At 44.7% G+C, this 27,799-nt stretch overlaps 1 protein-coding gene across 4 annotated transcripts; it reads left to right on the forward strand.

The window, feature by feature from the left end:
* The first annotated feature begins 1,862 nt into the window (after positions 1 to 1,862).
* On the forward strand, positions 1,863 to 27,799 carry dnm1l (dynamin 1-like). Of its 4 annotated transcripts, XM_007894678.2 has the most exons (20): positions 1,863 to 2,163; positions 5,920 to 6,067; positions 9,275 to 9,313; positions 13,026 to 13,072; positions 14,402 to 14,473; positions 14,581 to 14,667; positions 16,206 to 16,368; positions 16,907 to 17,027; positions 17,148 to 17,279; positions 18,099 to 18,305; positions 18,459 to 18,579; positions 18,902 to 19,057; positions 19,474 to 19,563; positions 20,086 to 20,178; positions 20,294 to 20,350; positions 20,950 to 21,003; positions 22,036 to 22,212; positions 23,522 to 23,631; positions 25,018 to 25,177; positions 25,782 to 27,799. In XM_007894678.2, exons 1-20 carry the CDS (start codon positions 2,062 to 2,064, stop codon positions 25,836 to 25,838), a joined length of 2,193 nt encoding a protein of 730 aa, XP_007892869.1. In that variant the 5' UTR covers positions 1,863 to 2,061; the 3' UTR covers positions 25,839 to 27,799. The 4 variants fall into 4 exon arrangements, with proteins under 4 accessions (XP_007892869.1, XP_007892871.1, XP_007892870.1 ...); XM_007894680.2 differs by lacking the exon at positions 20,950 to 21,003 and having other exon boundaries at positions 1,864 to 2,163; XM_007894679.2 differs by lacking the exon at positions 9,275 to 9,313 and having other exon boundaries at positions 1,864 to 2,163.

The following is a 27,799-nucleotide window of genomic DNA, read 5'->3' on the forward strand; positions in this document are numbered from 1 at the left end:
ATAGTCTTGAAAGTGAGGATGAGGATCTTGAATTTGATCCTCTGAGGGATGGGGAGCCAGTGGAGTCGGGTGACGATGGGGGTGATAGGGTCACGGAGGCTGGTGTGCGAGAGTACACAAGCTGCAGAGTTTTGGATGATCTGTAGCTTGCGAAGGGAAGAATTGGGAAGGCCGATGAGGAGGCTATTTCCATAATCGAGCCTTGATGTGACAAATGCGTGAGTAAGGATTTTGGCAGCCTGAGGGTTGAGGCAGTGGCGGAGTCTGGCAATGTTGCAAAGGTGGTGGTAGGCAGTGCCGGTCATGGCGCGGATGTGGGGGAGAAAGGACAGTTCAGGGTCAAACAAGACATCTAGGTTCCTGACTGGCTTAGTGAGGTTGAGTATGCAGCTGTGGAGGCTGATGCTGCCAGCGCCTGAGGTTCAGAGGCACTGGTGCGAGCCAATCAGGAGGGCCTTGGTCTTGCTGATGTTGAGTTGGAGAAAGTTGTCCCTTGTCCAGGACTTGATGTCGGAAAGGCAGTCGGTCAGGATGCCAGTAGTCCTGGAGTTGAGTGTGGAGGCAGAGAGATAGAGTTGGGTGTCATCCGCATACATGTGGAAATTTACCCCATGTCTGCGGATAATGTCACCAATGGGGAGCATGTAGAGGGTGAAGAGGACGGGACCGAGGACAGAGCCATGAGGAACGCCGCACGAGACGGTGTGGGGGCTGGAGGAGAGGCCGTTAGTTGAGAGAAATTGGAGGTGGTGTGAAAGGTAGGACCTGAACCAGTCCAGGTCAGAATCTTGGAGGTTGAGGTGGGAGAGGCGGTGGTGGAGGATTGAATGGTCCACAGTGTCAAAAGCGGCGGAGAGGTCGAGGATGACAAGGCAGAGGGAGCCCTGGTCACACATGGTCAGGATGTCATTTGTGACCTTGACCACAGCAGTTTCCCTGCTGTGGGCAGCACCGAAACCCAATTGGAGGGGCTCACGGAGGGAGTGGGTGGAGAGGAAAGAACAAAGCTGAGAGATGACAAAGTCATTCTTCATTCCCCCAAGCCCTGCCCAAAGCTGTGACCCATCAACAACAAACAGTAGCGGGTGCTTTGCACTGACAGTCAGGGTTGCAAAAAATTAGAATACAATACTGTACTTTTGTAGCCCAAAGTCCACCAAATATTCGCCTAAAAGCTATCCCAATATTATGGGCTGTTCCCATGGGAAGCAGAGTGGCCAATTTAGGTTAGTGCTTTTGAAACTGAGTAAGAAAAGGTGTTCAAAGAGGGAAAAGCACGGTTTGCAGGTTTCAATTAAAATTAAAAAAATTAGGCATCCGCCCAAAGCGGGTGGAGTCCTGATTGGACTCCTAATTGGAGTCCTGTAGCTCAGTGGTTAGAGCACTCGCTTTGCAAGTGAGAGACCTGAGTTCATTTCCAGGCAGAGGGCGAAACCTTGGGCAAGTTTCCTTACTCCACACAGAGCCTAATAATAATCCCTCCAAAACAAAACAATAATTAAATTGGTCATTTTCAATCTACGACTGTTTGTGGGACATTGCTGTGCGCAATTGGCTGCCGCGTTCGCCCACAAATATACAGTCAATTCACTTTACAGTGTGTTCTGTGAAGCGCTTTGGGACGTCCTCCCGACGTGAAAAGCGCTATATCAAATGCAAGGATTATTATTATTATTAAAGCCGCGCAGAACAAGAAAACGCGCCCAATTGGGCGTGAACCTGTCCAATCTGGCGACATTGCTGACAGAGGGAGCCCCCCACCCTCGGCCCTGGTGCACGCCGGGACATGGAGATGCTTCCGGGAGTGGTGCACTCCTCCCCTCGGGCTGCGCGCGCTTCTCGTCACGACTCCGTCTCCTGGCGTGGCCCGAGTGCCGTTGCTTCCCGCGCCTGCGCAGTGATGCCGGGCCCGAAGAGCGGACGGCTGATGGCGGCGGAGTGAGTGAGTGAGTGAGGGAGTGAGTGAGCGGTGTCGGCGGCGAGAGGCCTGGTTCAGAGAAGAAGGGACAGTCAGCAGTAGATGCAGGAGGAGCAGCCAGAGGGGAACAGCGGGGAGAAACAATGGAGGCGTTGATACCCGTCATCAACAAACTGCAGGATGTGTTCAACACAGTCGGGGCCGACATCATTCAGCTGCCGCAGATCGTGGTGGTGGGAACCCAGGTACAGAGCCGCAGGGTCAGGGCCCCACACCAGCACCACTCACCCTCACCCCTCACCCCTCACTGACAGCTCTGTGTGTCAGGAGAGGGAGAGGGAGAAGGTGCTGCTTCCAGCTATGGGTCTGTGTCGAGGATCCTCTCAAGAGTGCCACCAATGGTGACCTTGTGATAAGTGTTCCCCAATATTGCTCTTATGTCTTCTCGTGTTGATCTTGCTCCTGTTCTCCCCAATATTGATCTTGTTCCTGTTCTCCCCAATATTGCTCTTGTTCCTGTTCTCCCCAATGTTGATCTTGTTCCTGTTCTCCCCAATGTTGATCTTGTTCCTGTTCTCCCCAATGTTGATCTTGCTCCTGTTCTCCCCAATGTTGATCTTGTTCCTGGTGTCCCCAATGTTGATCTTGTTCCTGGTGTCCCCTCTGTTGAAGTTTTTAATACCAAAAATAATAATAAGTAATCTTGCATTTGATATGGCGCCTTATCACATCGTTGAGACATCTCCAAGCACTTCACAGGATATGCTGTAAAATCGATTTTACAGACGTATTTTGTGGAAAAAAATCTTTTTCGTGTTTGCCTGCAAAATCCATGGTCACTGCACTTTACCGTGAAACTTGTGGAGCATTTCGAAACAAACCCCCTAAAGATGCTATATCAAATGCAAAGATTCTACTCATAATAATATTATTTTGGTTTTGGATTTCTTCAGTGCTGATGCTCAGGGGAAGGTCCTCCTGAACCACAAGCTCATTGTTTGGTGATATGGAAAGGACAAGAATCCTTATGTTGTTTTTGGAATGTCCTGACTCGGGTTTCACATCGCCAATCACAGTGGTATAGCGAACCTGTGGAACAGACTCCCGAGTTTCACTATTCGATCACTGAAATAGTGTTTCCGTAGATTCGTTCCGAATTTACCCCCCTTCAATCGCAGGCCATATCCTCTGGTTTTACTATTCTGGACAAGTTGAAACAGCCCGTCATGATGTATATTGTTTTGCCCCTTTAGAATCTTAAAGACAGCAATCATGTTGCCTCTCAATCTTCTCTTTTCCAGCGTGAACATGCCCAATTTACTTAGTTGCCCCTCATAGTCCAGTCCTTCCATTCCCTCAGTCTTTTTGGTTGCCCTCCTCTGTATTTTCTCGATTTCTCCAATATCCTTTTTGTACTGCGACGACCAGAACTGTACACAGTACGCTAAGTATGGTCTCACCAATAATTTATACAGCGGCAGAATTACCCCACTATTTTGGCTTCCTATTGATTTTTTGATACATCCCAACATCTGGTTTGCTTTACTCACTGCCACAGAGCATTATTGTGAACGCTTCAATTTATTCTCAATCAGGAGCCCCAGGTCCCTTTTCATTTTCCATACATAGCATTTTCCTTCCATTCAAATAATAATCCCTTCCAGGATTGTTTGTCCTCATGTGAAGTACTTTACATTTCTCCATGTTTAATTTCATCTGCCACCGATCAATCCAATTCCCAAGTATGTTCAAATCCTCCTGTAACCTATCTTGTTCAGCTTTGCAATCTACCACCTTCATTAGCTTGGTGTCATTTGCAAACTTAGCCATTGTGATTTTGGCTTCTAGTTCCAGATCATTTGTAAAAATATTATACAAAAGATGTCCCAAAACAGACCCTTGAGGAACTCCACTGGTAACATTGTCCTAGTCTGATGACATTCCCTGTACTATCACACTCTGGGTTTTCCCGGTCAGCCAATTGCGTATCCATTGTAATATACCTCCACTGGTTCCTGCTTTCTTTCTTTTCAGTACCAGCCTCTCAAGAGGAACTGTATCAAAGGCGTTACTGAAATCCAGATATACAACATCCACAGTCTTACCCTTATCAAGCTCCCTTGTCCCACTGTGAAAGAAAACCAGTAAATTAGATTGGCAAGACCATCATATCCTGAACACATATTGGCTATCATTTACGATTTTATTTCTGTCCAGATGCTCCATGATTTTATCCTTAATAAGAGTCTCCATAATTTTACCCACAATGGACGTCAGATAGAGAGAGGTTTTGGAGATATGTGCTTTGCGTTATTGACAGACTGTGGCTCTGTTTGTACATGCTCTAATGCAGATCCTGATCTCACAGTGTCACTTAGCAATGGCTTTAAAAGTGCTAAAAATCCTCACGTTTGATACAGGGTCTTTCAAATATGTTTGTTCAAATCCTCCTGTAACCTATCTTATTCAGGTAGGTAGGAGGTCTTAAAGAGCTTTTCAGGGATATACAGCAAAGTATTGTGACTGTGATTTTGTAGGCAGCCACTTTGCGCACAGCAATGTCCCACAAACAACCATGAAATGAATAACCAATTTTATCTCTCAAGTTTGTTGTCTAGGGTAGCAGGAGAAACTCCCTTCACTTTTCACCTAAACCTTTAACATCTCTTTTAAGGAATGGCACTTCTGATAATGCAGTGCTCCCCCAGCCCTGCACTGGACTGTCAGCCTAACCAATATAAGTTCAGAGCATCTTGTGCTTTCTCCCTGTACCAAACCTTTTGTGTTAAATATTGCTTGAGAAAGAGAAAGGAGGAAACTCTAGTTAAGTACCAGATACTCCTGCTTCAGATGTGCTTCTAGCAGTTTTGGGAGTATCATTAATCCCAGTATTGCAATGCCGTAGAGGAAGCTTGTCTCACTAGTAGGTGTTGGCCTGTTAATGTGGTAAATGTTATTGTTTCATTTGTGAACTTGCTGGTGCTAAGGAAGAGCCTCTCGGTGTTGAGCAAGAGGCAGCGATGTTGGGAAGTCTTTACTGCAAATTTATTCCAATATCCAACCTTTGCCATTGTCCCTTCATCTGTCAAGTACTTGAGTGGGGCTTTGGCTTCAGGTTGTGGTCCTCTCTCACCTTTATAACCATCATGTTACTCTGCTGTACCTGTGCTCGACACATCATCTAAAGATGAAGTAAAGTATAAAAGACAAACTCTGGTACAGTCAGACCCTGTTAGAATAAGTATGGAGTGGCTGTGTCTATGGTCCTGGTGTACCAAGTGTGGTGCATTCTGGCTTCTAGTCCACATTATGCAGGTGTGGCTGGTTCCCTGGTGTCTTAACAGCAGCCACTAGAAATGTTCACAGGTGCAGTTAAGGGTATCATGTCCACATACGCAGCTTACAGAAAGTGATGTCAGGACCTGACAAGCCAGAAGCATTGATCAGTGGCCAATTTAATAATGTGCCTCGTTATAACGAGGGTCTGATTTGATAGCCCCACACCACCATGTTATTGCTCTGACTGACTGACTGACTGACTGTGTAGAAAACTACAAAGCTGTCAGCGATCCTTAGCGATTTTCTGAGTGACTAAACTGTTGGAACCACTTGTGTGAAGTCTGGTCCTGTAATTCATGGGCAGCCATGTTACAATGTTCTGTACAGAGTCAAATTACTGCCCTAATGAATACACAGTCACTACACTTTACAATATATTCGGTGAAGCGCTTTGAGACATCTCAACAATGTGATAAGGCGCTACATCAAACGCAAGAATTATTATTACTGTACTGAGTCATGTTACAGTGTACTGTACTGATGGTTGATGGAGAGAGTAATACGTGTGATTTTTGAGGAGGTTGGGAGTCCCCACATAGCAGCTTCACCCATAGATGTTGATGTTGTAACATCAAAACGTTTTGAGACGTTTTTATGTTTTGTACAAGATGAAATGGAAGGATATTGTATTACTGACCAGCGTCTTTCCCATCTCTTCACAGAGCAGTGGAAAAAGTTCAGTGCTGGAAAGTCTGGTGGGAAGGGACTTGCTCCCCAGAGGCACTGGGATCGTCACTCGGAGACCACTGATCTTACAGCTGGTGAATGTTTCTCCGGATGAAAAGCGGAAAGCAGCTGGAGATGAGAACGGTATGATTCTCCCTGGTGTGTTCGTTATCTTTATGAGACTGTGTGTATGTGTGGGGGTCACTGACCACTGTGAGCATTCTGAGGTCAATGCAGTGGAGTCCGGTGATAATGCCGTAGTTGGAGTTGACCAAATCCCAACCAGTGGTATAACCAGGCGTGATCACCGGTCACTAACTGCACATCCACAGAACGTGATATCAGCAGCAACCTGATAAACGGGACATTTACCTTCCCGTGTCGGCCAGTGTTTTCCGACCACACTAAGTGAGCCTGTGTTATAATGAAATGTGTTTTAACAGGGTTCCACTGCATCACTGTTAACAGGAAGCTATCTGAGAATGAGGTGATATGAAAAAGATCTTGCTCTGATCTCACTGTTTATTAAGATAGGGGGGTGGGGTTTCCAAAACAACAAATGTTGAGAAAATTCTCTTAGGTTTTGTGACTCCAATTAACTGTAAACACAGGTCTGTGCCTGCCAGAGGTTTAGCATGGTGTGAGGCAGGGCAGGGCCAGGGCTGCTCAGCATTGGGAGCCAATGACCTTCAGCATCACATGGGAATTAGTTGAGAGCTGCAAAAAGAACCATTTAATCTGCAATCTGCAGTGATGCAAGAACATTGGCCCAGGAACTGTATCCCGTTCGTTCCTGGGAGAGGAACAAACCCACGATAGTCCTGACAGGGAGATGAGAGTGGCATTGAGAGATCGGCAAGTTACTTTTCCTTGCAGCAACATTGTGTGGATAAAGGAGACTGTTGAGCTGGGGAGGAAACATATTGCACTTCTCTCTCTCTGGGCAATTTCTGTTTTGCTGGACAGTTGCACCCATTTTGGGTCCTGCATCTTTGTTAGAATTTACACTTTTTGTATAATGTTAGAATCATAATAGATGTTGCGAACAAGTTAACTTTTAAGTTAAGTGTGGGGGGCAACTGGACTGACACTCATGATTAACACTCGAGCAACAAAAGGCAACCCTCAAGAATAGCAGCTAATGAGCAAGTTGCTTAAACTAGAGGACCTTGGTACCATCCCGGGATATTGATAAGAAATAACCAGTCACTTAAAAGGAATGTACTAATGATCCCACCTAACAAAATAACAAGCATCAGATAACAGGGGTCTTAAGGACAATGTGTATGTGTACTGAGGCACGTACACCCCATGAGGTGTTCACGTGAACCCAGCATGATTTCGACAGGTGATCTAATGTCCGCACCATGATTGGACGAACATCGGTATAAGAGTTCTGATAACTTTGTGTACGGGGCCGTCCCGGGTCGCCGAGACAGGGATACGGGAGTTGGGGCCGTCCCGGGTCGCGGAGACAAGGATACGGGAAATGGGGCCATCCCGGGCCGCAGAGACAAAGATACGGGAGATGGAAGATTGAGAGCTGGAAACACTAAGACTGAGGATATCAGATGGAAGATTGAAAGCTGTAAGCAAGAAGACTGAAAGCATGAAGAATCAAGCTTGTGTGCTGTAAAGACACAGTGTTGAACTCGAGATGTCTACGGTGGTATTATTCTGTTATAAGATCTGTTGATTGTACCGGCCTTTGGTCCATTGGGATATTGGGGAATAACGAACGAATAATAATAAAACAGTCTGATATCTGGTTAAAGGAATTAGCGTTATTTCCTTACAGATTTGGCTGATTTTATTTTCTAACATCTTGAGAAACAGCTCTTTTACAGTGCATTCATTTCAGATCCTGGGAGTGGATTTCATTGCCTGATGTGGCTGGACTTCCCTTTCTGTTTTCGTTTTGCTGCAGTTTGTCCCTTCATTTCACAGAGACTGTCCTCAGTGTTTTGCCTGCTGCGCACAGGATCCAAAAGATTCCTTCTGGGCAGCAGTCTGCAGTGTTTGTGGAGTCCCGCAGTGTAGTGTATAGTGTGCTGGCCTCGCAAGTGAGAGGACCTGTGTTCATTTTCCAGGTGGGCTAAACCTTTAGGCAAGTTTTCCTACACCGCACGCCTCTGTTTACCTAGCAGTAAGTAGGAATCCAGTTGTTAGTCGATTGGCAGATCACGTTTCTGGTGGTAATAATCCCTTTAAAAAAAATACAGTCAATCCACTTTACAATATATTCTATGAAGCGCTTTGAGATGTCTCAATGATGTGAAAAGGTATTATATCAAATGCAAGGATTATTATTATAAACTGCCACGGTCCAATCTGACAAATGACTTGGATTTCTTGTATATAGACTGGATCTAAAAGGTGCTTCTGGCCAGGACACCACAAGACACTTCCTTCTCTTTCTGACCCTGGGATCTTGAATGTTAACCTGAACAGGCAGACACCTGCTCAGTTAGTGGTTGTCAGTTGGTGCATTCGATGGCCAAATGTTGGCCGATGTTTAATTTCAATGTCAAGCTTTGTTTCTATTGAGAGAACACAAAAGCCATCTGGTTACATTAATCGTCTGTGTGGCTACAATATTTGAATGCAAATGGCTTTGAGTATAAAATTATCACAGTGTAAGTTGTTGAATGGTTTCCTTGGGTTTTTGCACAATGCAATATTTGGCTAATGGGAAGCAAGTGTAAACAGCTTGAAGTAGAGTATGGACTTTCCCAAGTTTAATTCAAACAAACAGAAGCCTCCCTCCTTCCTCACACTGATGTTTCGTTCAGTTGTTTTTCTTGACAGTTGTTCTCCACCACTTTTCACTTTTCTCCTGAAAATGTTTTACTCTTTTATTTACTAGAAGAGTACAGTTCCTTCTAGTACTTCACCAAAGTAGATAAACTCATGCACAAGTGTTAGTAGGAGCGCAGACCTGGTATTGCAGTCAAGCCGACCTTGGTAACCACGGGCTGCTAATCCAGGGGCACAAGGCCAATTCTCACGCCTGACCAAGATCAGCTAACCACACACACTGAATGCAACAGGACAGCTTACGTTAAATTACCCAGAGATTATCCCACATGCATGGAATGTGTTGGAGAATGCAGCAGCAGTATCCTGAGTGTTCTTGTATTGCTGCTTAAACTTTTAAATCACTGAAATACTTTGAAATGTTCCTGATTAAAGTCAGGCTGGGTAAATGTGTTGTTTTTCTCCCCAGAGAACCTGTTTGAAGTGTCTGTTGTGTATGTGCCTCTCTCTGCTTGGAGGCATAGAGGAGGAACTAACCCTCGAGCTAAGACAGGGCCACTTTAACCATTCTCTCTGCTGTTTCTCTAACTGCAGGCCAAGCCGCGTGGAACAATTACGGCCACCTTTCTAAAGGTTTGCGCTTCTTCCTGTTTCCATGGTGCTATGTGTCAGGCCTGTTCTCTGCATGGCTTTGGGTCATTCTTTAACCAGCATCACTAAAAGGTGCCTTGTGCCTTGGGTTAACTGCATTGCACGGCTTCACTATGTGTAGTTGAGTGCATTGCATGTGAGTATTTCAAAAGAGGTTTTGGCAGGATAGTGCTTTGGCTTGTTTCAATCCAGCAATAGCTACCTGATGCTGGTCTAGAGGTGCTGAGGGACTGCAAAGAGCAACTGTTAAAAGGACCTCAGTACATTAGTGAATCATTTAGTTTTGCTCCACTGTCTTCACTAGAAGTAATATTTCAGCAGTAAGAAAGCCATCTCACCTGCTTGTAACAGTGCCTTTACCTCTTGCTTTCAGCAATGAATTTCTGGCTTTGCCAGTCAGCTTCCTCACTTTAGCCCTTTTTAAGTATCTAGGATATCGAAACAGATCACCAAAGACCTTGAATGCTGTGGTCACCTTTCTGACCTGCTTTCTCCCAACTCCACTACCCTCTATCTACCATGTGATGGCTTGGAAGCTGTGAGAGATGGCTGGGGTGCAAGCTAGTTATTCATTGTGGGGTGATCTCTGTGCGATGCTCTATTTATCTCTACTGCCGATGCTCGCAATTTCCTTTGTGTTACCTTCATGCTCCAAACTGAATAAAAAATATGGGTTCTAGTTTTGCCACACATTTAAACAGTTGTGTGCTTAGCATTACCTACATAAATGTCAGTCAGTGTTTAAGGGCACTTTCCATCGCCCTCTTTGTTGATAGGTCTTGATGCCAACTTGTACTGTCAGAAAGGGTTCAATGCGGGAAACGGATGTAATATTTCCCAATCCTAGACTGTTGCACACCAAACCCCATACCCCACATCACACTAGTCTGTACCAGACTCCATTGGCTCCCTATCACAGAATCAATCGATTTCAAGATCTTCTCACTTGTCTATAAATCTCTTCAAGACCTGGCACCTTTCTGACCTGCTTTCTCCCAACTCCACCACCCTCTACCTCAGTTGGGCCTACTCTGCTTATCCCTCGTCAGTCAGCTTCTCGGCAGCCATGCTTTCAGCCACTATGCCCGAAGCTTTGGCCCCCAAACCATCCGCCTTGCCCCCTCTTTCCCCTCTTTAAGATCATAACTGACGACCTTCCTCTTTGAAGACCTTCCTCTTTGATGTGCTTACGGTCACTTTCTCCATCCCCCCAGCCCGGCGTCAGGCTCCACCACAGTCAAGCGCTGTGAGACGCTGCCCAGTGTGAAGTTCGCAAGTTGTTGTTGTGGGGTGGGGGGGGGGTGTATAATTACTGTGGGGTGTGGGTTTGATTGCTGTGAGTGAAGTGATTACTGTGAGGGGGGGTGATTGCTGAGGGGGTGTGATTGCTGTGTGGGGGCTGTGATTGCTGAGGGGGTGTGATTGCTGTGAGGGGGGTGTGATTGCTGAGGGGGTGTGATTGTGGGGTGTGATTGCTGTGAGGGGGGTGTGATTGCTATGTGGGAGCTGTGATTGCTGATTGATGCTGAGGGGGTGTGATTGCTGTGAGGGGGGTGTGATTGCTGTGGGGGTGTGATTGCTGTGGGGTGTGATTGCTGTGAGGGGGGTGTGATTGCTGTGGGGTGTGACTGCTATGTGGGGGCTGTGATTGCTGAGAGGGGGTGTGATTGCTGTGAGGGGGGTGTGATTGCTGTGAGGGGGGGTGATTGCTGTGAGGGGGGGTGTGGTTGCTGTGAGGGGGTTGTTTGCTGTGTCGGGGTTGATTGCTGTGGGGTGTGATTGCTGTGGAGATGGGTGTGATTGCTGTGGGGGGGGGGTGATTACTGTGAGGAGTGGGGTGATTGCTGTGGGGGGGTGTTACTGCTGTGATGGGGGTGTGATTGTTGTGGGTGTGTCATTGCTGTGGGGGGGTGTGATTGCTGTGGGAGTGGTGTGATCACTGTGGGGAGTGATTGCTGTGAGGGGGTGTTTGATGGTTGTGGTTGTGCTATGATTTCTGTGGGGTTTTGTGATTGTTGTGAGGTGGGGTGTGATTACTGTGGGGGCATGTGATTGCCGTGAGGGGCGTGTGATTACTGTGGGGTTTTGTGATTGTTGTGAGGTGGGGTGTGATTACTGTGGGGGGGTGTGATTGCTGTGAGGGGCGTGTGATTGCCGTGATGGGGGTGTGATTGCTGTTGGGGGTGTGATTGCTGTTGGGGGTGTGATTGCTGTTGGGGGTGTGATTGCTGTTGGGGGTGTGATTGCTGTGGATGTGGGATGGTGATTCAGTTTGCATGAACTAGCCCAGTCAGTCTCTGGAAGAATATGTGTTGAAGTTAGTGCGACAGTGACAGTGGAGTGGATGGAATCAGCTGAAGGGACAAAGTGTGTGCACTGAGCCCTGAGACCGGGCTGTGGTTGAGTTTACTGGCAGGTGTTGGACATGGTGCTGTGTAGCTGTTCTAACATTTATTGCCTTATATGTGTCCAGGTTTTCTTTCTGTTTCTCAGGGCTTGTTCACAGAGGTGATTCCCCTCCTCTGATCTCATTCCATGCAAGAGTTTGGGAGTTTATGCTTTATTGCAAGCGAGACACCTAGGTTCAATTCCAGGCAGGGCGAAACCTTGGGCAAGTTTCCTTACTCCACACGCCTAATAATAATCCCTCCAAAAAACAAAACAATAATATATTGGTCATTTTCAATCCATGACTGTTTGTAGGACAATTGGCTGCTGTGTTTTTCCCACAAATATACAGTCAATTCACTTTGCAGTCTATTCTGTTGAAGCGCTTTGAGACGTCTAGAAGATGTGAAAAGCCCTATATCAAATGCAAGTATTATTATAAATTCCCAAGCTCTTTGTGTGTGGAGGTATAATAGGGAAATCCCATTTCATTCGCACACCACCAAGGTCAGTAACTTTCCTGCTCAGCGGATAGGGTTGTGCGCATGTAAGTGTAGATACTGAGACATAGCTCACTCACCCCTTGTTTTACATCACATGAAGGTCCAGCTCAGTGCTGTGTTACCAGAAGGCTGTGTGGGCAGTTAATGGTGAAGTCATTTCTGTGAAGATAGAACAGAGGAAATTAACTTATGTATAGTTTGGATTGGATGTTATAGTTATGACGTATTTAGGACGAGTGGGGCTTCAATGGACTTCCTGACAAGAGATGCAAATCATGTTGTTGCTGCTCCACATGTCCCATCACCAGTAAAGGCCAGTGATACATGAAGAACCATGGCAGTATAGTGCAAGGAAGCAACATCCCTGCCAGTCACTCTAAAGAGGAATGCAGCTGAGATATTCGAGTGTGTCTGAACCAACAACAATTGTCATTTATACAGCGCCCTTCACGTGAGGTAGAGTTTCGGAGAGCCAGTGAGTGAATGGTTCTAATAACGCTTTCAGCTCTTCAGATCTTATAGGCCCCTAGTAAAATGGGTCAAGGTGTAGATTAAAGAATCACTTTACAAGTGAGGCCTGAAACTGCAACTGGGGTACAGAGAGCACAAGCCACTTCCAGCATTCCTGACCAGCGTGTGTGCGTTTCGTACAGAGAATGATGTGGACCTCACTGAGCTATCACTTTCACTGTTCTATTCTTCTACTTTCATCAGTGCCTTTGGCATTTGCTGTTTCTTATTTAATTATTTAACTTTGCCTCTTCCCTCATTTGATTCTTCTATTTCTTTTTATTTGACTGTAGGAATTGAAGCAGAAGAATGGGGAAAGTTTCTTCACACAAAAAATAAGGTAAGTTATTGGCACTTTCAGTTGGACAAGCTGTAGGTGGTTTTGCCTGTTTTTTACTCGTGCTCAATGCACAACCCAAGGCTGACAGTGGGCTGTGTCCACAAACTTCCTGAATCTGTTTCAGGCTCCAGACTCTGTCAGCAAAATAACATGGTGGTGATTTTGTTGATTTAACAGCTGTGATGATCTCATGGGATTGAGTGGAGTCCTGTAGCTTTCTGGTTAGAGTACTCACCTCACAAGCTGGAGGACCTGGGTTCAATTCCTGGGCAGGCGAAACGCTGAGCAAGTTTCTTTACTTCACACACCTTTGTTTACCTAGCAGTAAGTAGGAACCTATATATATATATTATATATATATATATATGATTTGGTCACTCAATCCACGACTGTTTGTGGGACGCTCATGTGTGCAATTGGCTGCTGCGTTTCACTCACAAAATATATAGACAATTCACTTTACAGTATATTCTGTGAAACGCTTTGAGACGTTTCAAAGATATGATAAGGTACTATATCAAATGCAAGGATTATTTTTATTTGTTAAGATTATGAAAGGGTTTGCTAAGGTAGACGTTAATTGTCTACCTTAGCAAACTAATTGTTTAAGTCCAAAACAAGGAATATAAATATACAATTGCCAGAAGCAGATCGAAAAGGGAGTTTAGGAAAAACGCCTTTACACAGAGGGTGGTGAGAATGTGCTGGAAGCTGCATTTGAAGCAGAAAGTGTCAAGGTATTTAAGAGGAAATTTGATGCATACATGAAGGAGAATTAAATCAAGGGGTATAGGACAGGATTATAGGAATACATGTAGAGTACAAAACACCAGCATGGTCTAATTAGGCTGAATGGCCTGTTTCCTTCCTGTCATATTCTATGCATGTAATTCTAGTAAAATAATTTCTGCCCTTTGGCTCCATGATTTCCAATGCTACAGTTTGTTGGAGGCTCATAATGTGACAAGAAGAGTGCATTTAAAGAAGGCCATTCTGTTTTCAACCTTATTGCCTTTATAGCATCAATGACCCAGCTAAGCCACCTTTACTAATAACCCGTCCCAGCTGTTGGTCACCCCCTGTGTGAACGAATATGTCCTGATGACTGTCCTAGACTTTGCTGGACCTTTCACATCCCAGATGCTATGATCTCAGTCGTCAATCTGTTCATGTAGAATTCTGTTCCTCTCATTTTCCTCCACCAGTGAATAACAATTACAAATGTCTGACTGCAAGGCCTTTGGTGCTCAACTGACTTGTTTATTGGAGAGAAGGAAGCAGAATTCTGTGCATGTCATCTCATTGTTTAAAAGACTTCTTGTTTTTCAGATCTACACAGAATTTGATGAAATCAGGCAAGAAATAGAGAATGAGACCGAAAGGATTTCAGGAATCAATAAGGTGAGAATCAGCTCATGACCAGGAGCAACAAACCTCCTGCTCCAGTATGTAGGTGAGGAGCTGCTCTTACTGCCAGAGATTTCACCGGAAACCTTTATTTGTTGCAGGGGATTAGCTCTGAGCCAATTCATCTCCGCATCTTCTCGACAAACGTTGTTAACCTGACCCTCGTCGATCTTCCTGGCTTGACCAAGGTACAGTGAGTCATGTTTCCAGATGGGTAACACTGCTTTCACACTCTGAGACCATGGCAGCTTTTAATTACTGTCTGGGTAAAGAAATATTTACTGGTTTCTGAGATGATTCATGCTTGGCTCGGTGGCCATGCCTTCAGCCACTATGCCCCAAAATTCTACAACTCTTTCCCTCAATCCCTCCGCCTTGCCCCCTCCCTCCCCACTTTCAGATCCCGCCTAAAGACCTTCCTTTTTGATCGTGCTTTATGGTCACCTCCCCCCTCCCTCTCCCCTGGCTCAGGGTCAGACTCCACCACTGTCAAGCGCTTTGGGATACGCCCCCTCGTGAAGTGCACTATATAAATGCAAGTCGTTGTTGTTAGTTGTATGTAAAAACTGTTTGATTTATAGGAAGGTAATAATAAATAGAATGATCAGCCTGCAGGGCAGTGGCTGGTTTAGGCCCTGGTCACCTGGTTTGCTTTGGAATGCATTCAGAAACGTGCACCAAATTATAACGATTGTGCCTTTCAGCAGTTGTTATCTATGAGCTGTAGATATCAGCACAAGTGATCTGGTCTAGAAAACAAGTTATTGATGTATTTAAAACTGTGACAAAAGAAGTTCTATAATTCAATAGTGTTCCATGTCAGGTTCATTTCCTGGCTGTTCCTTCCATTAAATGTCCTGATCCTGTGACCATCTACAAAGTCGTGACTGAAGACCTTCCTCTTCGACTGTATCTACATTCACCTCCCCCCGGCTCGGTGTCGTGGTCCACCACTGTCAAGTGCTCTGGGACACTACATAGCGTGAGGGGGCTTTGTTTCCTAACTGGTTGTTCGGACTTTGGATTCCACACGTCTTTGATAGCACTTAAGCAGCAGGACAGTGAGCTTTTGTGCAAGACACATGTGCACCAACAATTCTACGGTGTGGACTGAATAACCCGTGCGTTGAACCAGGCAATGTCCACACCGTGAATCTGGTGCTTGAAATTTGGAAATCTTATGCTCTTTCTACCTCTGAACATAAATCCATCCCATTGTGTAAAGATTTTAGTTTTGCCCCTGCCAAACCCTAAGTCATCGTAACAACACTGCTTGCACTGAGACCCAGGCAAGCTGGTGCTGTGGCAGCAGAGCAACATTGCTCAGCTCTAGCCTCGGTCTGGTGCTCCCACTCCAACCCATGGACAGGACAGTAAATGACATGACAAACACCTAACATTCATGAAGTGACCAGTTAGATGGAATTCCTTCCCCAGATAAATAAGGGTGACAATTTCACTTCTTTTTGCTTTTCTGCGGTTACTCAATCCACGACTGTATGTGGGACCCTGCTGTGCGCAATAGGCTACCATGTTTCACCTACAAAATATACAGTCAATTCATCAAATGTAAAGATTATTATTATCCTATTTATCTACCTATTCCTTTCAAAGAGAATTTGTAACACATTCTTCCTTTAACTACAAGCTAGTTCTTTGTGGGTCTGTGCTGTGGTGGGTACTGTGTGTGTAATCCTTCACCCTTTCCACGGGATTGTTACTGCAGGTGCCGGTGGGGGACCAGCCTCGTGACATCGAATTGCAGATCAAAGACCTGATACTGCGCTATATCGGCAACCCAAACTCCATCATCTTAGCTGTCACTGCTGCCAACACTGACATGGCAACGTCAGAGTCCCTTAAAATTGCCAGAGAGGTAGATCCCGAAGGTAAGTTAGGAACAGAAGAACCATTCAATTTATTAGCCCGTGGCAGATCTGAAGCTGCCGAACGTGTGAAGGATGCTTGAAGAGGGAGAGGACAGCTTCTCCTGCTCAGCCATCCTTACCACATGTCGAAGAGCTTAGCTTTAAGGAAAGAGGAGCAGTTAACCCACATAGGGTCCTGATTGCTCCTGGACCAGTGAGGGTTCTGACAGATCATCGTCAAAGTGTATCCTCACAGCCTGGTTGAAGGAGCAGGCGGTCACATTCTCTTTTGGAGTGCATCTCTCTTGAAACGCAGGGGATTGACTTGGGAGCGTCAGTGGGCAGCAGGAGGCAAGTGGCTACAGGAAGAGGCAGAAGGCAGAGCTGGGCAACAAGATGTGGTGGCATCTATGAGCAGCCTGTTTATGATTGCGCAGAAAGGAAAATGTCCAAGGAGTATTTGGAGTCTTTGTAGTCTGTACTGAAGGTGACCTCAAGCTGGGTGTTTGAAGGAAGGAAAAGCCCTGTGAGGAGGTAACAGTGTGTGTGTGATCTGCAGGCCGCCGGACACTTGCAGTTGTCACCAAGCTAGACCTGATGGATGCTGGCACGGACGCCATGGATGTGCTGATGGGAAGAGTCATTCCAGTCAAACTGGGCATCATTGGAATTGTGAGCAGGTAAGTGGGAAGTACTCCTGACATGAAAGGCACTATACAAATATAATTTGTTGTTGATGTTCTGAACCATCCTACTTCTCGTCTTATTTAAATTGTTACATATTTTGATCTCTTCTCCAGGAGCCAGCTGGATATTAACAATAAGAAAATTGTAGCGGATGCCATCAAGGATGAATACGCTTTCCTTCAAAAGAAATATCCCTCTCTTGCAAATAGAAATGGAACAAAGCATCTCGCTAAAACTTTAAATAGGTAAGTTTTTAATCCTCTTGGGCTCTTTACAGCAGCCATTCGCCCTGATTTTATTTGTGAACAGATTGTGAATTTCTTCTTCTCCTGGAACAAACCGGTCTGCTATGGGCAGAGCGGCTCCATGTTCTTTGTTGTTCATTTTATTTGGGGAAAATGCTCATCAGCATTGTGTGTCTGTAGTTATCTACCTTATCTGAACATACACAACGTACCTGCCTCACCATCACGTACCTGCCTTACCTGCATTAATCAGCAACTAAGCGGGTTACTTGTATTTGCAAAAGTGAAAAGTGCATTTACCTTCATTTGCCTCAAACATCATAACACCATGGTTATGTGCAGAGCAGTGCCATTTGAAATCGTGAGATACCTCTCGGAAATTAATTTCAATTAAAGGTGCTGTAAGAGTGCAGATCTGCATTGCTTTCCCTTGAGCTGACAACATAATCCTTGCATTTGATATAGCACCTTATCATGTCTTTGAAACGTCTCAAAGCACTTCACAGAATATACTGTAAAGTGAATTGACTGTATATTTTGTGGGTGAAACACGCACAGCAGTGTCCCACAAACCGTCATGGATTGAGTGACCAAATTATTATTTGAAGGAATTATTACCCCCAGACTCCCACAGGACTCCCATTATACTTCTTCAGGAAACCCTATATATAGCGCTTCCTGAAGAAGTATATGTGAACCAGGAAATGAACCTGAAGAAGTATAGTGGGATGAATTAGCAGAGCTAACTGATCCCGACATGTGCTGTTCTCTCTAGGTTTTGAATGAATGTGATTGACACATGTAATATTTTGGTTGTAGATTACTGATGCATCACATCCGAGATTGCTTGCCAGAGCTGAAAACCAGAATCAACGTGCTGGCTGCCCAGTACCAATCTCTGCTCAACAGCTACGGTGAGCCGGTGGACGATCAGAGTGCTACCCTCCTGCAGCTCATCACTAAATTTGCTGCCGAATACTGCCACACCATCGAGGGAACTGCCAAGTACATCGAAACATCCGAGCTGTAAGCGTGCCGCTCTTTTACTGCCCATATAGCAGGTGGGATGGGCAAAAGTTGCAAAACCTTTTGCAGAGCCTCGCACTCATGTTCTTCAGCACTGGAGGAGCTGATCCAAAGGCCAACTAAAATACTAAAATGTTTGAACCTTTTTTCCAGCTGTGGTGGAGCGAGAATATGCTACATCTTTCACGAAACCTTCGGTCGGACCCTGGAGTCAGTGGATCCGCTGGGGGGGCTTAGTACCATCGACATCCTGACAGCGATTCGCAATGCCACGGTGAGTACAGTCTGTACACAGGTCTCTGCCTCACTCATAACCAACTCAGCTTCCCATGGTCTTCCCCCTCCCCACACGCACCATACGTTTGTGGACTTTTATTCATTCTTTATTTTATTAACTTTTGCGCTCTCATCAAACCACTGGGCGTAGATCTGATCTGTGCAGTCAGTTACAAGACCGACAATGCTGTGAGCAGGGCACCATGGGTGACCATGACTTTGGTTAACAAACTCCGCTTCCCCTGTTTAACCATTGTGACAGGAGCTATAGATATGCAAGGTGCTGTGGAGTGATATGTGGCACTCTCTGATTTGTTTAGGGTCCACGTCCAGCACTCTTTGTTCCCGAGGTCTCTTTTGAATTGTTGGTGAAGCGACAGATCAAACGCTTGGAGGAGCCCAGTTTGCGGTGTGTGGAGCTTGTCCATGAGGAAATGCAGCGCATCATCCAGCACTGCAGCACATACAGCACTCAGGTACCTCTACTGCTGCTGAACCCCAACCTGAAAGTATTTGTCTCTTACTGAATGGGGTGGGGGGGAACTAACTTCTCATTTCGGGCAAACTCACTTAATATGTCTCTGGTCATCCGCACATCATTTCAAAGGCGAACTGGTGAATAATAAGATATATTAATATGGCAGAAGAAGGTACAAGAATTTATCAGCTGTTACTATAAGAGTTGAGCCTCTACAACGCAGGTGGAATGTTTGTTTACCTTATGAGTAATGAGTTGTTGTCTGCAACTGGTGATAGATATGTTGTAGAACACAGAAATGGTCTGTTTATCCAGTACCTTACTCAACAGTAACTTACACTGAATCCAGAGTGGCTATCAGACTTGTCTAAAGACATTTAGAAGTTCACCTTATCTTGTGTTTTCCTTCTTCAGGAGCTTCTTCGTTTTCCAAAGCTCCATGATTCCATAGTAGAAGTGGTCACATCCCTGTTGCGCAAAAGGTTACCAGTTACGAATGATATGGTAAGTCGACCCCTCATGCCAATTTTAATTGCTCTGCTTGTACTGCGTATTTGTTTATGTAGTAATAGAATGAATTGTTCACTCTCCCTAAATCTGAGCACAGGAGAGCAATCTTTCATGTTTCGTGTTCTCAGTGATCCCTTTGATCCTGTTTTTTTGTTTTCACGCTCACTGTAATGTCATAGCATAGCCGGCTCCGTTTATAAACACAGAATGGGAAGAGTGCTTCGGTTACCTATCAGCGTGTGACTGACTCAATGAAAGAGCAGACCTACTGAATGCTTCCAATTCCAGTAGATCCCTGTTCTAATGCGGCTTTGCTTATAATACAGATGGCCTGTGACCCGTGTTGCAGCGCCACAGGCAATGCTATTGGAGGTCGTCCTCCTGACGTGAGAGGTGCTGTGTTAAATGCAAGGATTATTATTATTATTTGGCTGAAGTAAAACTTAACTTGCTTTAAGTTTCTTGCTTTAACTTTTCTTGTTTATTCACCGTGACTTTATTCTTATTCACTTCAAGGTTCATAATCTGGTGGCAATTGAGCTGGCATACATCAACACAAAGCACCCAGACTTTGCCGACGCCTGTGGTGTTTTAAACAGTAACATTGAGGTGAGCTATCAGCTTTGATTTCTGATTTTGCTTCTGTTCATTTGAATTCTGTTCTCATTCCCTGTCACATTAAAAAAAAAGTTGTTTACAGAATGGAATGTATTTCATTTCTCAGGAGCAAAGGAGAAACCGGTTAGCAAGGGAAATGCCATCTGCTGGCTCTCGAGATAAGGTGAGATGTGAAGGAGTTGATAGACGGTAACAGTTCATCATCATGGTGGTATGGTGTATTGTGATACTCCCCATGGCAAGTGCCTAGCTCATGTTCAGGCCCCCCTTACTGAAGGCAGATCTACAGGGTGAGTCAAGGAAGCCAGCCAGCGTGTAACCTAACAACAGTGCTGGCAGAGAACTGAGGTGCAGGTTATGTACAGGGCAGCTTTGTAAGAGGGAAAGTGATGCAGGCTACAAAAGAACTTATGAGGGGGTAGAGGGAGGAGTCTAGGCTCGATTTTGAGACAATAACCGTCCGGTGTATAAGGATGATGTTCTGGGAGTCTTGTGCCTCGGATAATGCAGACTGAGGGGTTTGGTGCGTGATGCTTTCATAGAAACCACTTGAACAGAAAGAGGCCATTCAACCCATCAAGCTTGTTCCACCAGTTGATTAGATTGTAGCAGATTTTTGAATCCCATTTTGCTGCCTTGTCTCCACACCCTTTGACACTCTTAAATCCCAAGAATTGGGTTTAGTAACGCATTCAACATATTCGCTATCACAAGCCGCTATCACAAGCCTTCTGTCTTTTGCCTTTTTTTTACACCTTGCAGTCTTCCAAAGTTCCCAGTGCTCTGCCAGCTTATTCCCAGGAGGCTTCTGCTGAGGTTGGTTATATTGTCTGCTGCATGTTTCACCCTCGTGCTATATTTTAGCACAGACCACTAATGGTGCCTGTTGAGTGCAGAAAAGCTCTGCTTTGATGTCTGATGCACATGTATGTCAGTGTAGGGGTGATTATATAGGTTGCAGTGTAAAGAAACTGCTATACTCCCAAGACCTGTACTTAGGCCACATTACCCCATCAAGGAACCCTGTAAATGTGAAGGTTTCAATTGAAACAAACTTTTCAGCCCTCGGTATAGCTGGGTATCTCCCAATTGGATATCTTGTGAAGTTTAACCTGAATCACTGTTTAGAAGTTTCTTACAGATGAAACCGTTCATCACATCTGTTTTGCCAGTTCATTCCATCACCTCAAATCTTTTCAGCCCATTTCTTTGCCTTTCTGTACCCCTTAAAACTTTCACTTCTCAAGTATCTATTGGGGTAAAATAGTGGTTTGTGGGGCTATTGTGCAGGAGCTGAATCAGAGATTGGAAGGAGATTGTGATGTTATTCCGTAATTTGTGTCATTTTATGTGTGATGAGCTCTTCATCAGCCTTTGCTGTGTAAAGGAAAGAGTGTGTACAGGAAAGACCTGTGTAAAGGAAGAGCAAAGCCACAGCACTGCATGTGTTAAAATAGGGTTTGATTCTTCTATGGGTAACGTTCGATTCAGCACTTACCAGAAACTGCCTTCACACCCAGCTAACATAGTGCATGCAGGACACTGAGTCTGAACTTCTAACTGGGCTTGTGGTTTGGCACCCTGTTAATTATTAGATGAGACTCATTTGTCTTCAGGAAGAAGAATGTTTTGATGATGTTTCTCTGGTGCCTGGGTTGAGTATTGATAGCTGTAGCTGTGGTCAAGGGTTGTAATCCTCCCTTCCAGTGTCCCTCCCTATGCTCGTCCGAGCTGTTGCAGAGTGTACCTGTGAGATTGCTGATCAGGTAAAGAGTTGTAATATAAAGTGAAGAAGGGTAACCAAAGGCGCCAATCCCAGCTACCTTTACCTTCCCCTCCTCCCTCCAGGTTTCAGGTGGTGCAGCCCAGGGGCAGGATGGAAGCCAGGATGGCGGAACAGGGAACTGGAGAGGAATGTTAAAAACATCTGCATCCAAGTCAGATGAAGGATCCTCTGAAGACAGACCCAAGCAATCTGCTCCCAGCAGCCCTCAGAGGGGACCATCTGTAAATTTTCTTGATGTGGTGGGTTGGAGTTCTGTTTCCAGTGTGCTGCGATTCTTACATGTAACAGGATTGAACATATAGCACCTTTATACTGGTGTGGGTCCTGCTTGTTTTAGCCATTTCATTTTGTACTTGATCCTTCACTGTCTTTCAATAAATACCCATTGAAATGCACAAAATGAGGACAGGCACAATAAAGGCAGAGTGTAAATGACACCTGATAAAGATATTGGGATCACCTTTATAAGAGATTTAATCTCATGTTATATGTCAGTCATCTGCTCGCAAGCACAATCCATTGGCAAGCGGTCATGAGGCATTCACACGATGTTGTGGGAGCAGAGGGCTGGTCCAGGGCTTTACTTTCATACCAGATATTTTGGATAATAGTCCATTGGGACGTCCATACTGTAAAAAGTTTGCAATTGAAATTCATAAAGTGCTTAAAATAGGCATCAATTGAATATTTAGTTTATTAGCAATGTTTTGTCTGATAGATGTTTTGCAAAAAATACAGTTATCTGAATTTTTACTTTCAGAAATGCTAGGCTTTTTTTAAGATCTTTTCATACTGTATTAAGTGCTTTGTATGCATGGAAAATTTGGGCATTCTCTCTTTCGTTTCTGTCTTTTCTGTTCGACTGGTTGTGTTGCAGCTCTCCTCTATTCTTGAACTTGTGCCTCAAAAAGACAATGTTTGTTTTGCTTTTTGTTAAAAACTAGAAACTTTAGTGCTGTAAATGTTAAATTAATAATAATAATAATAATAATCCTTGCATTTGATATAGCGCTTTTCACGTCGGGAGGACGTCCCAAAGCGCTTCACAGAACACACTGTAAAGTGAATTGACTGTATATTTGTGGGCGAACGTGGCAGCCACTTGCGCACAGCAGTGTCCCACAAACAGTCGTAGATTGAAAATGACCAATTTTATTATTGTTTTGTTTTTTGGAGGGATTATTATTAGGCGTGTGGAGTAAGGAAACTTGCCCAAGGTTTCGCCCTCTGCCTGGAATTGAACTCAGGTCTCTCGCTTGCAAAGCGAGTGTTCTAACCACTGAGCTACAGGTCTCCACTTGCTCCAATTACTAACCAAAACTCTTCAGCCCTGTTCACCTTGCTTTGGGGAAAGTTGCATTGAAGGCAATACTGTGTAGGCACGGCCTGAGAATGAAACCTGCTTGTCCAGTGATAAACGATTTTGAAACTTGTCTTTTCGTTTTTCACTCAGCAATGCTAGACTTGATGTACAATAGGCAGTAATGTAAGTGATTTTCTATAGTGTTTGTAGAGTGTAAATAAGGAATACAAATATCTTGTTCACAGCGTGTTCCTATCTCGCGGAAACTTTCAGCCAGGGAGCAGCGCGATTGTGAGGTGATTGAACGATTGATCAAGTCGTACTTTCTGATTGTGAGGAAAAACATACAGGATAGGTAAGAGTTTTCACTATTCTTACTTTTCATCTCAGGGTTACCACTCAGAAATTTACCACGATCTTTAAAGCTGCACTGACAATGGCATTTATGATTGATAGAGTTGAATCTGCACTTTGTGCCTGGTTTCATTCTCCTGCTTTGAATCTTTATCTGCTGCTGAATGACCATCTCTCCACAGCCTTCAATTCCCTAGCTCCCCTGAAATCCAGGGTTGTTTCCAAACCCACCTGCTCCCCCTGATACAACAATTATCTCCGCTCACTCAAAACACAAACCCCTGATGCTCATGCAGATGGCAGAAATTTGGCCTCACGATTCAGCGCCAGCTGCGCCTCTTCCTTTCACAGACCAAAACTGACTTTTACTCCAACAACAACTTGGATTTATATAGCGCCCTCTATGCCGGATGGTGTCTCAGAGCGCTTACAGTTTCAGATCCCGGGACCGAGCCGAGGGGAGGGGAAGGTGACCAAAGGCGCAGTCAAAAAGAAGGGTCCAAAGTTATCTTGGAGGCAAACAACAATCCAAAGATACTGTTTTCCACCGTTCATAACCTCCTCTGTGCACCCCCTCAAGCCCCCTCGATCCTCACATCAAACACCAAGTGCAAAGAGGTCTTAGACTTCTTTGCCTCAAAAATTAAAAAATCCACTTGGCGTACTTTTCCCATATCCTGTTCCACCTCAACAAGACCATTCACACTGCCTTCTCCCTCCGCCCCGGCTCCCTAAGCTCCCCCTCCTTACACTCCTTGACCCCATTTCTCCCTCCCTATCAACCACAATCACCCGGATGAAGTTCACCGCCTGCTATCTTGACCACCCCCCCACCCAGCTGCTGGTCACTCAGCTCCCCCTTCTCTCCCCCCTGCTTTCCTATCAAAACCATTTAGATTCCTTTACACTACGTATTACCTCCTAACTCGTAACACCGCTCCCCTACCCTCCATTATTCCTGCACTTATTGGTTGCGATAAATCATGGGAAATGACATCGTGACCTGTCAATGCATGCCCACTTATTGGCCAGGTGCATTGAATTGCGTGAAATGTAGCTTTGATCTGTCAATGAATGCGCAGAAGAATTCCATTGAATGCAACGCCAATGCTTGCCGGTAAGTGTGCATGCAGCGATGGGCCAAGACGAACTGAGTCACGGGAAATGTGGTCTTGAGCCGTCATTGCATGCGCATTTAGCACTGCATTCAATTACGCACGCGCAGTGTAGATTATTGATTAAATCAGATTTTCTACGACATTCGTCTGCAACTCGAACTTCACTTAACTCTTATTAAACGTTATGGTCCCGACTGATACGACTTATGTGAGCTTAACTGTATATAAAGGAGAATTTGTTAGTTGCATTCCTCTTGCTCTGTTCCTAGTGTTCCAAAGGCAGTGATGCATTTCCTAGTCAATCATGTGAAAGACAATCTCCAGAGCGAGCTGGTGGGTCAGCTATACAAGTCCATGCTGCTGGAAGACCTCCTCACCGAGTCGGAGGACATGGCACAGCGCAGGAAGGAAGCTGCGGACATGTTGAAGGTACTTGATCATGACAACCTCCCAATCAGCCTTCAGAGAATTCCCCCGAACACTTTGCACATGGCCACATATCACAAATGATATTCAGTTTCAAAATAACTAATTATAATAATCCTTAAGAGTGATATAGTGCTTTTCAGGTGGTTGTCCCAATGTGCTTCACAAGATGTACTGTAAAATGGAGTGACTGTGTATTTTGTGGGCGAACGCAGCAGCCAATTTGAATGACAAATTTTATTAGGGGTATCGGTGGCCACGTTAACCTGCGTATGTGGCACTTTAAATAATGTTTAAACAAATTATTTGACCTTTTGCTGCTGCACCTGCAATTCTTTGGCAACAAGTCTTTGTAATTTGTCAGTGCATTTAAGTACAGGGTACGAGGAGGCAGCGGGTTACACTAAGTGCGGTTTTCTAGCCTCCCAGGTAGGCCATCCAGTCAAGTTAGTGGAGACTTTCACTGTCTGGGCTCAGTCCCACATCAGTGTTTTGCTAATTGAGCCATGAAAGGAGTCCAGAGTGTACTTATTGTTTAGTAAAACCGACAATGCATCGTAAATGCAGGTCCCTTTATTACCTCTTTATCTCTTTTTTTTCCAAACAGGCCTTACAACGAGCCAGCCAGGTCATTGCTGAGGTCCGAGAGACCCACCTGTGGTGAAGTGTCCCCAACATATCCGTGCAGTGGCCGGAGCCACATCTCAGTTACTTGAATGCTGCTGAATGAACAAATGCACTGGTTTATTTGCTTACTGTGTAAAATTGTATTTATGGACTGTCGGCTGCAGTACTAAAACAAATCAAACTATACAGAAATGGTAAATGTCCCCTCCCTGTGGCACTCACTTGTGGTGAGGTGATCTTTCTGATTCTGTGGGATGACTGGGTGGGAGATTTCAATTGGAAAAATCACCTCAATCGTAACCTTCAGAAGCACAAATGTGTTTTTTCCCATCAGTGCTTCATGGTTGAAGCATCCATTCCAGCTCTCGTCCCCATCTGCTTTGCAATGTGAGAACTGTATCCCAAGAAGCAGAACAGTCTGTTGTCTGAGTTGAAAAGTACTTGAAGCAATGCCACTTGCACTGACCAGCTTTGCTGTGTTCAGACCTTGTGAACACTCAGCCATCTGCAAGCAGTTCTAAGTTAGGGGGCTGTCACATTGTGTTTTGTTTAAAAATAGCTGTTAATATCTTGAGACTGAAGCATTTGTGTGAACAGTGTTTCTTGCTGGTCTGCACGTGTTCAAATGCTTCAGATTTAATCCAATAATGTTGAGTGGCCACTGTTCATTGCACTGGTCTGTTCTCCGCTGCAGTACCAAATTGGAACTAACTGCCTCTGCACATTACTTTGTTCTCTGAGGTTTGGTGTGACATGTAAAGAGAAGCCAGTCTGTAAGGTGTAAAATGCAATTTATTGTTGCCAATAAAAGTCCGAAAGGTCTTCTTTCCTCACTTCCTTTGAAAAAAAATGAGAAGTGGGTACGGAACCTTGCAAATTTTAAATGAAAATGTTATTTTGCTGTTTAACATTTCAAATCATATTCAGTCAGGATTAGTAGAATTCAGATTTGATTGCTGTATGAGAAAGTTGCTTGATACATTTCCCCTCCCTGACAATAAATTGTTGAAGAAATGAGCCCAGGAAATCTAACGTGTCTGGTGTGCAGCCTGATGAACAGAAAAACTTATAAAGATTTGGAACAAAAATAATGGTTCTTATTTCCAGATTTCTCAAACATTAATTGCCTGGAAGATTGAAGATTCTTGTCTTTAGTGAAACCATGGGGTAAAATAGAGCAGTGGACAAATGGGATTTGGCTGTGTGACTAAAGATTGTATTTGGGACTTGGTTGATAAATGATTGTGTGATTGATTATACAGTATATGTTGGTGTTTCTGGGTAGCACGCTGTTATGTTTTGCGTCTTAATTAATTTTTAATATAGAAGAAAACATTAGAATCAAGGTGGATAATGAGTTCCAATTAATTGATTAATGCCGTCACCTACAGTGTGCCTGGTGAAGGTGCCTGCAATATACATTTATGGCACAAACCATTGGGTACAGACAGCTGCAGCTCCTCCCACAGAGTAGGTCAGTGACCTTGAAGTCTCTGTGCTCTCCCTCCTTTCCTGTGCCTGGGAAAAGGTAAGATGGTTTGCAGCAGCTTTTCCCCTCATTGTAGAACTGTAGGAACAAGAGTTGAGTAGGCTGTGAAAGCTTTTATGGTGTCTAATGAGAGCTGGTGACATTCCCCAGATGGGATTTCTTTTATCCATGACGTTTGCTTTGCATGGCAAATGTGCCTTTTGGCGTGTCTGTTACTAGTGTTCAGTATTGCAGTGAGGAGCTTCAAATTGGTTTAATTCTGCTTCTGCAAGCATACGTATACCTAAGGCCATGCACTGCAGTAAAATGCCACAAATGTAATCATGAGCAAGCACTAACTTCCGCATTAATGCCAATTCATATGTGTCCACCTGGAAGTTCATTCATTCCTCATGTACGAGTCAGAAGTGTTTAAAAAAAAACTCGACAGGACCTATATATTTTTATTTGCTGTATGAAGGTTTATGTGAGAAAGCCCACAGTGATTAAATTTGTACATTGTAAACTCA

This window comes from Callorhinchus milii, unplaced genomic scaffold (assembly GCF_018977255.1).
Source record: "Callorhinchus milii isolate IMCB2004 unplaced genomic scaffold, IMCB_Cmil_1.0 Scaffold5, whole genome shotgun sequence".
Lineage (NCBI taxonomy): Eukaryota > Metazoa > Chordata > Chondrichthyes > Chimaeriformes > Callorhinchidae > Callorhinchus > Callorhinchus milii.

Bases quoted from the DNA above. Each gene is read 5' to 3' on its own strand.
- dnm1l (XM_007894678.2), top strand. From the start codon at position 2,062: ATGGAGGCGTTGATACCCGTCATCAACAAACTGCAGGATGTGTTCAAC. The intron at 18,580-18,901 runs GTGAGTACAGTC...TGATTTGTTTAG, and splicing joins CAGCGATTCGCAATGCCACG to GGTCCACGTCCAGCACTCTT. The intron at 20,179-20,293 runs GTGAGCTATCAG...TTCATTTCTCAG, and splicing joins TTTTAAACAGTAACATTGAG to GAGCAAAGGAGAAACCGGTT.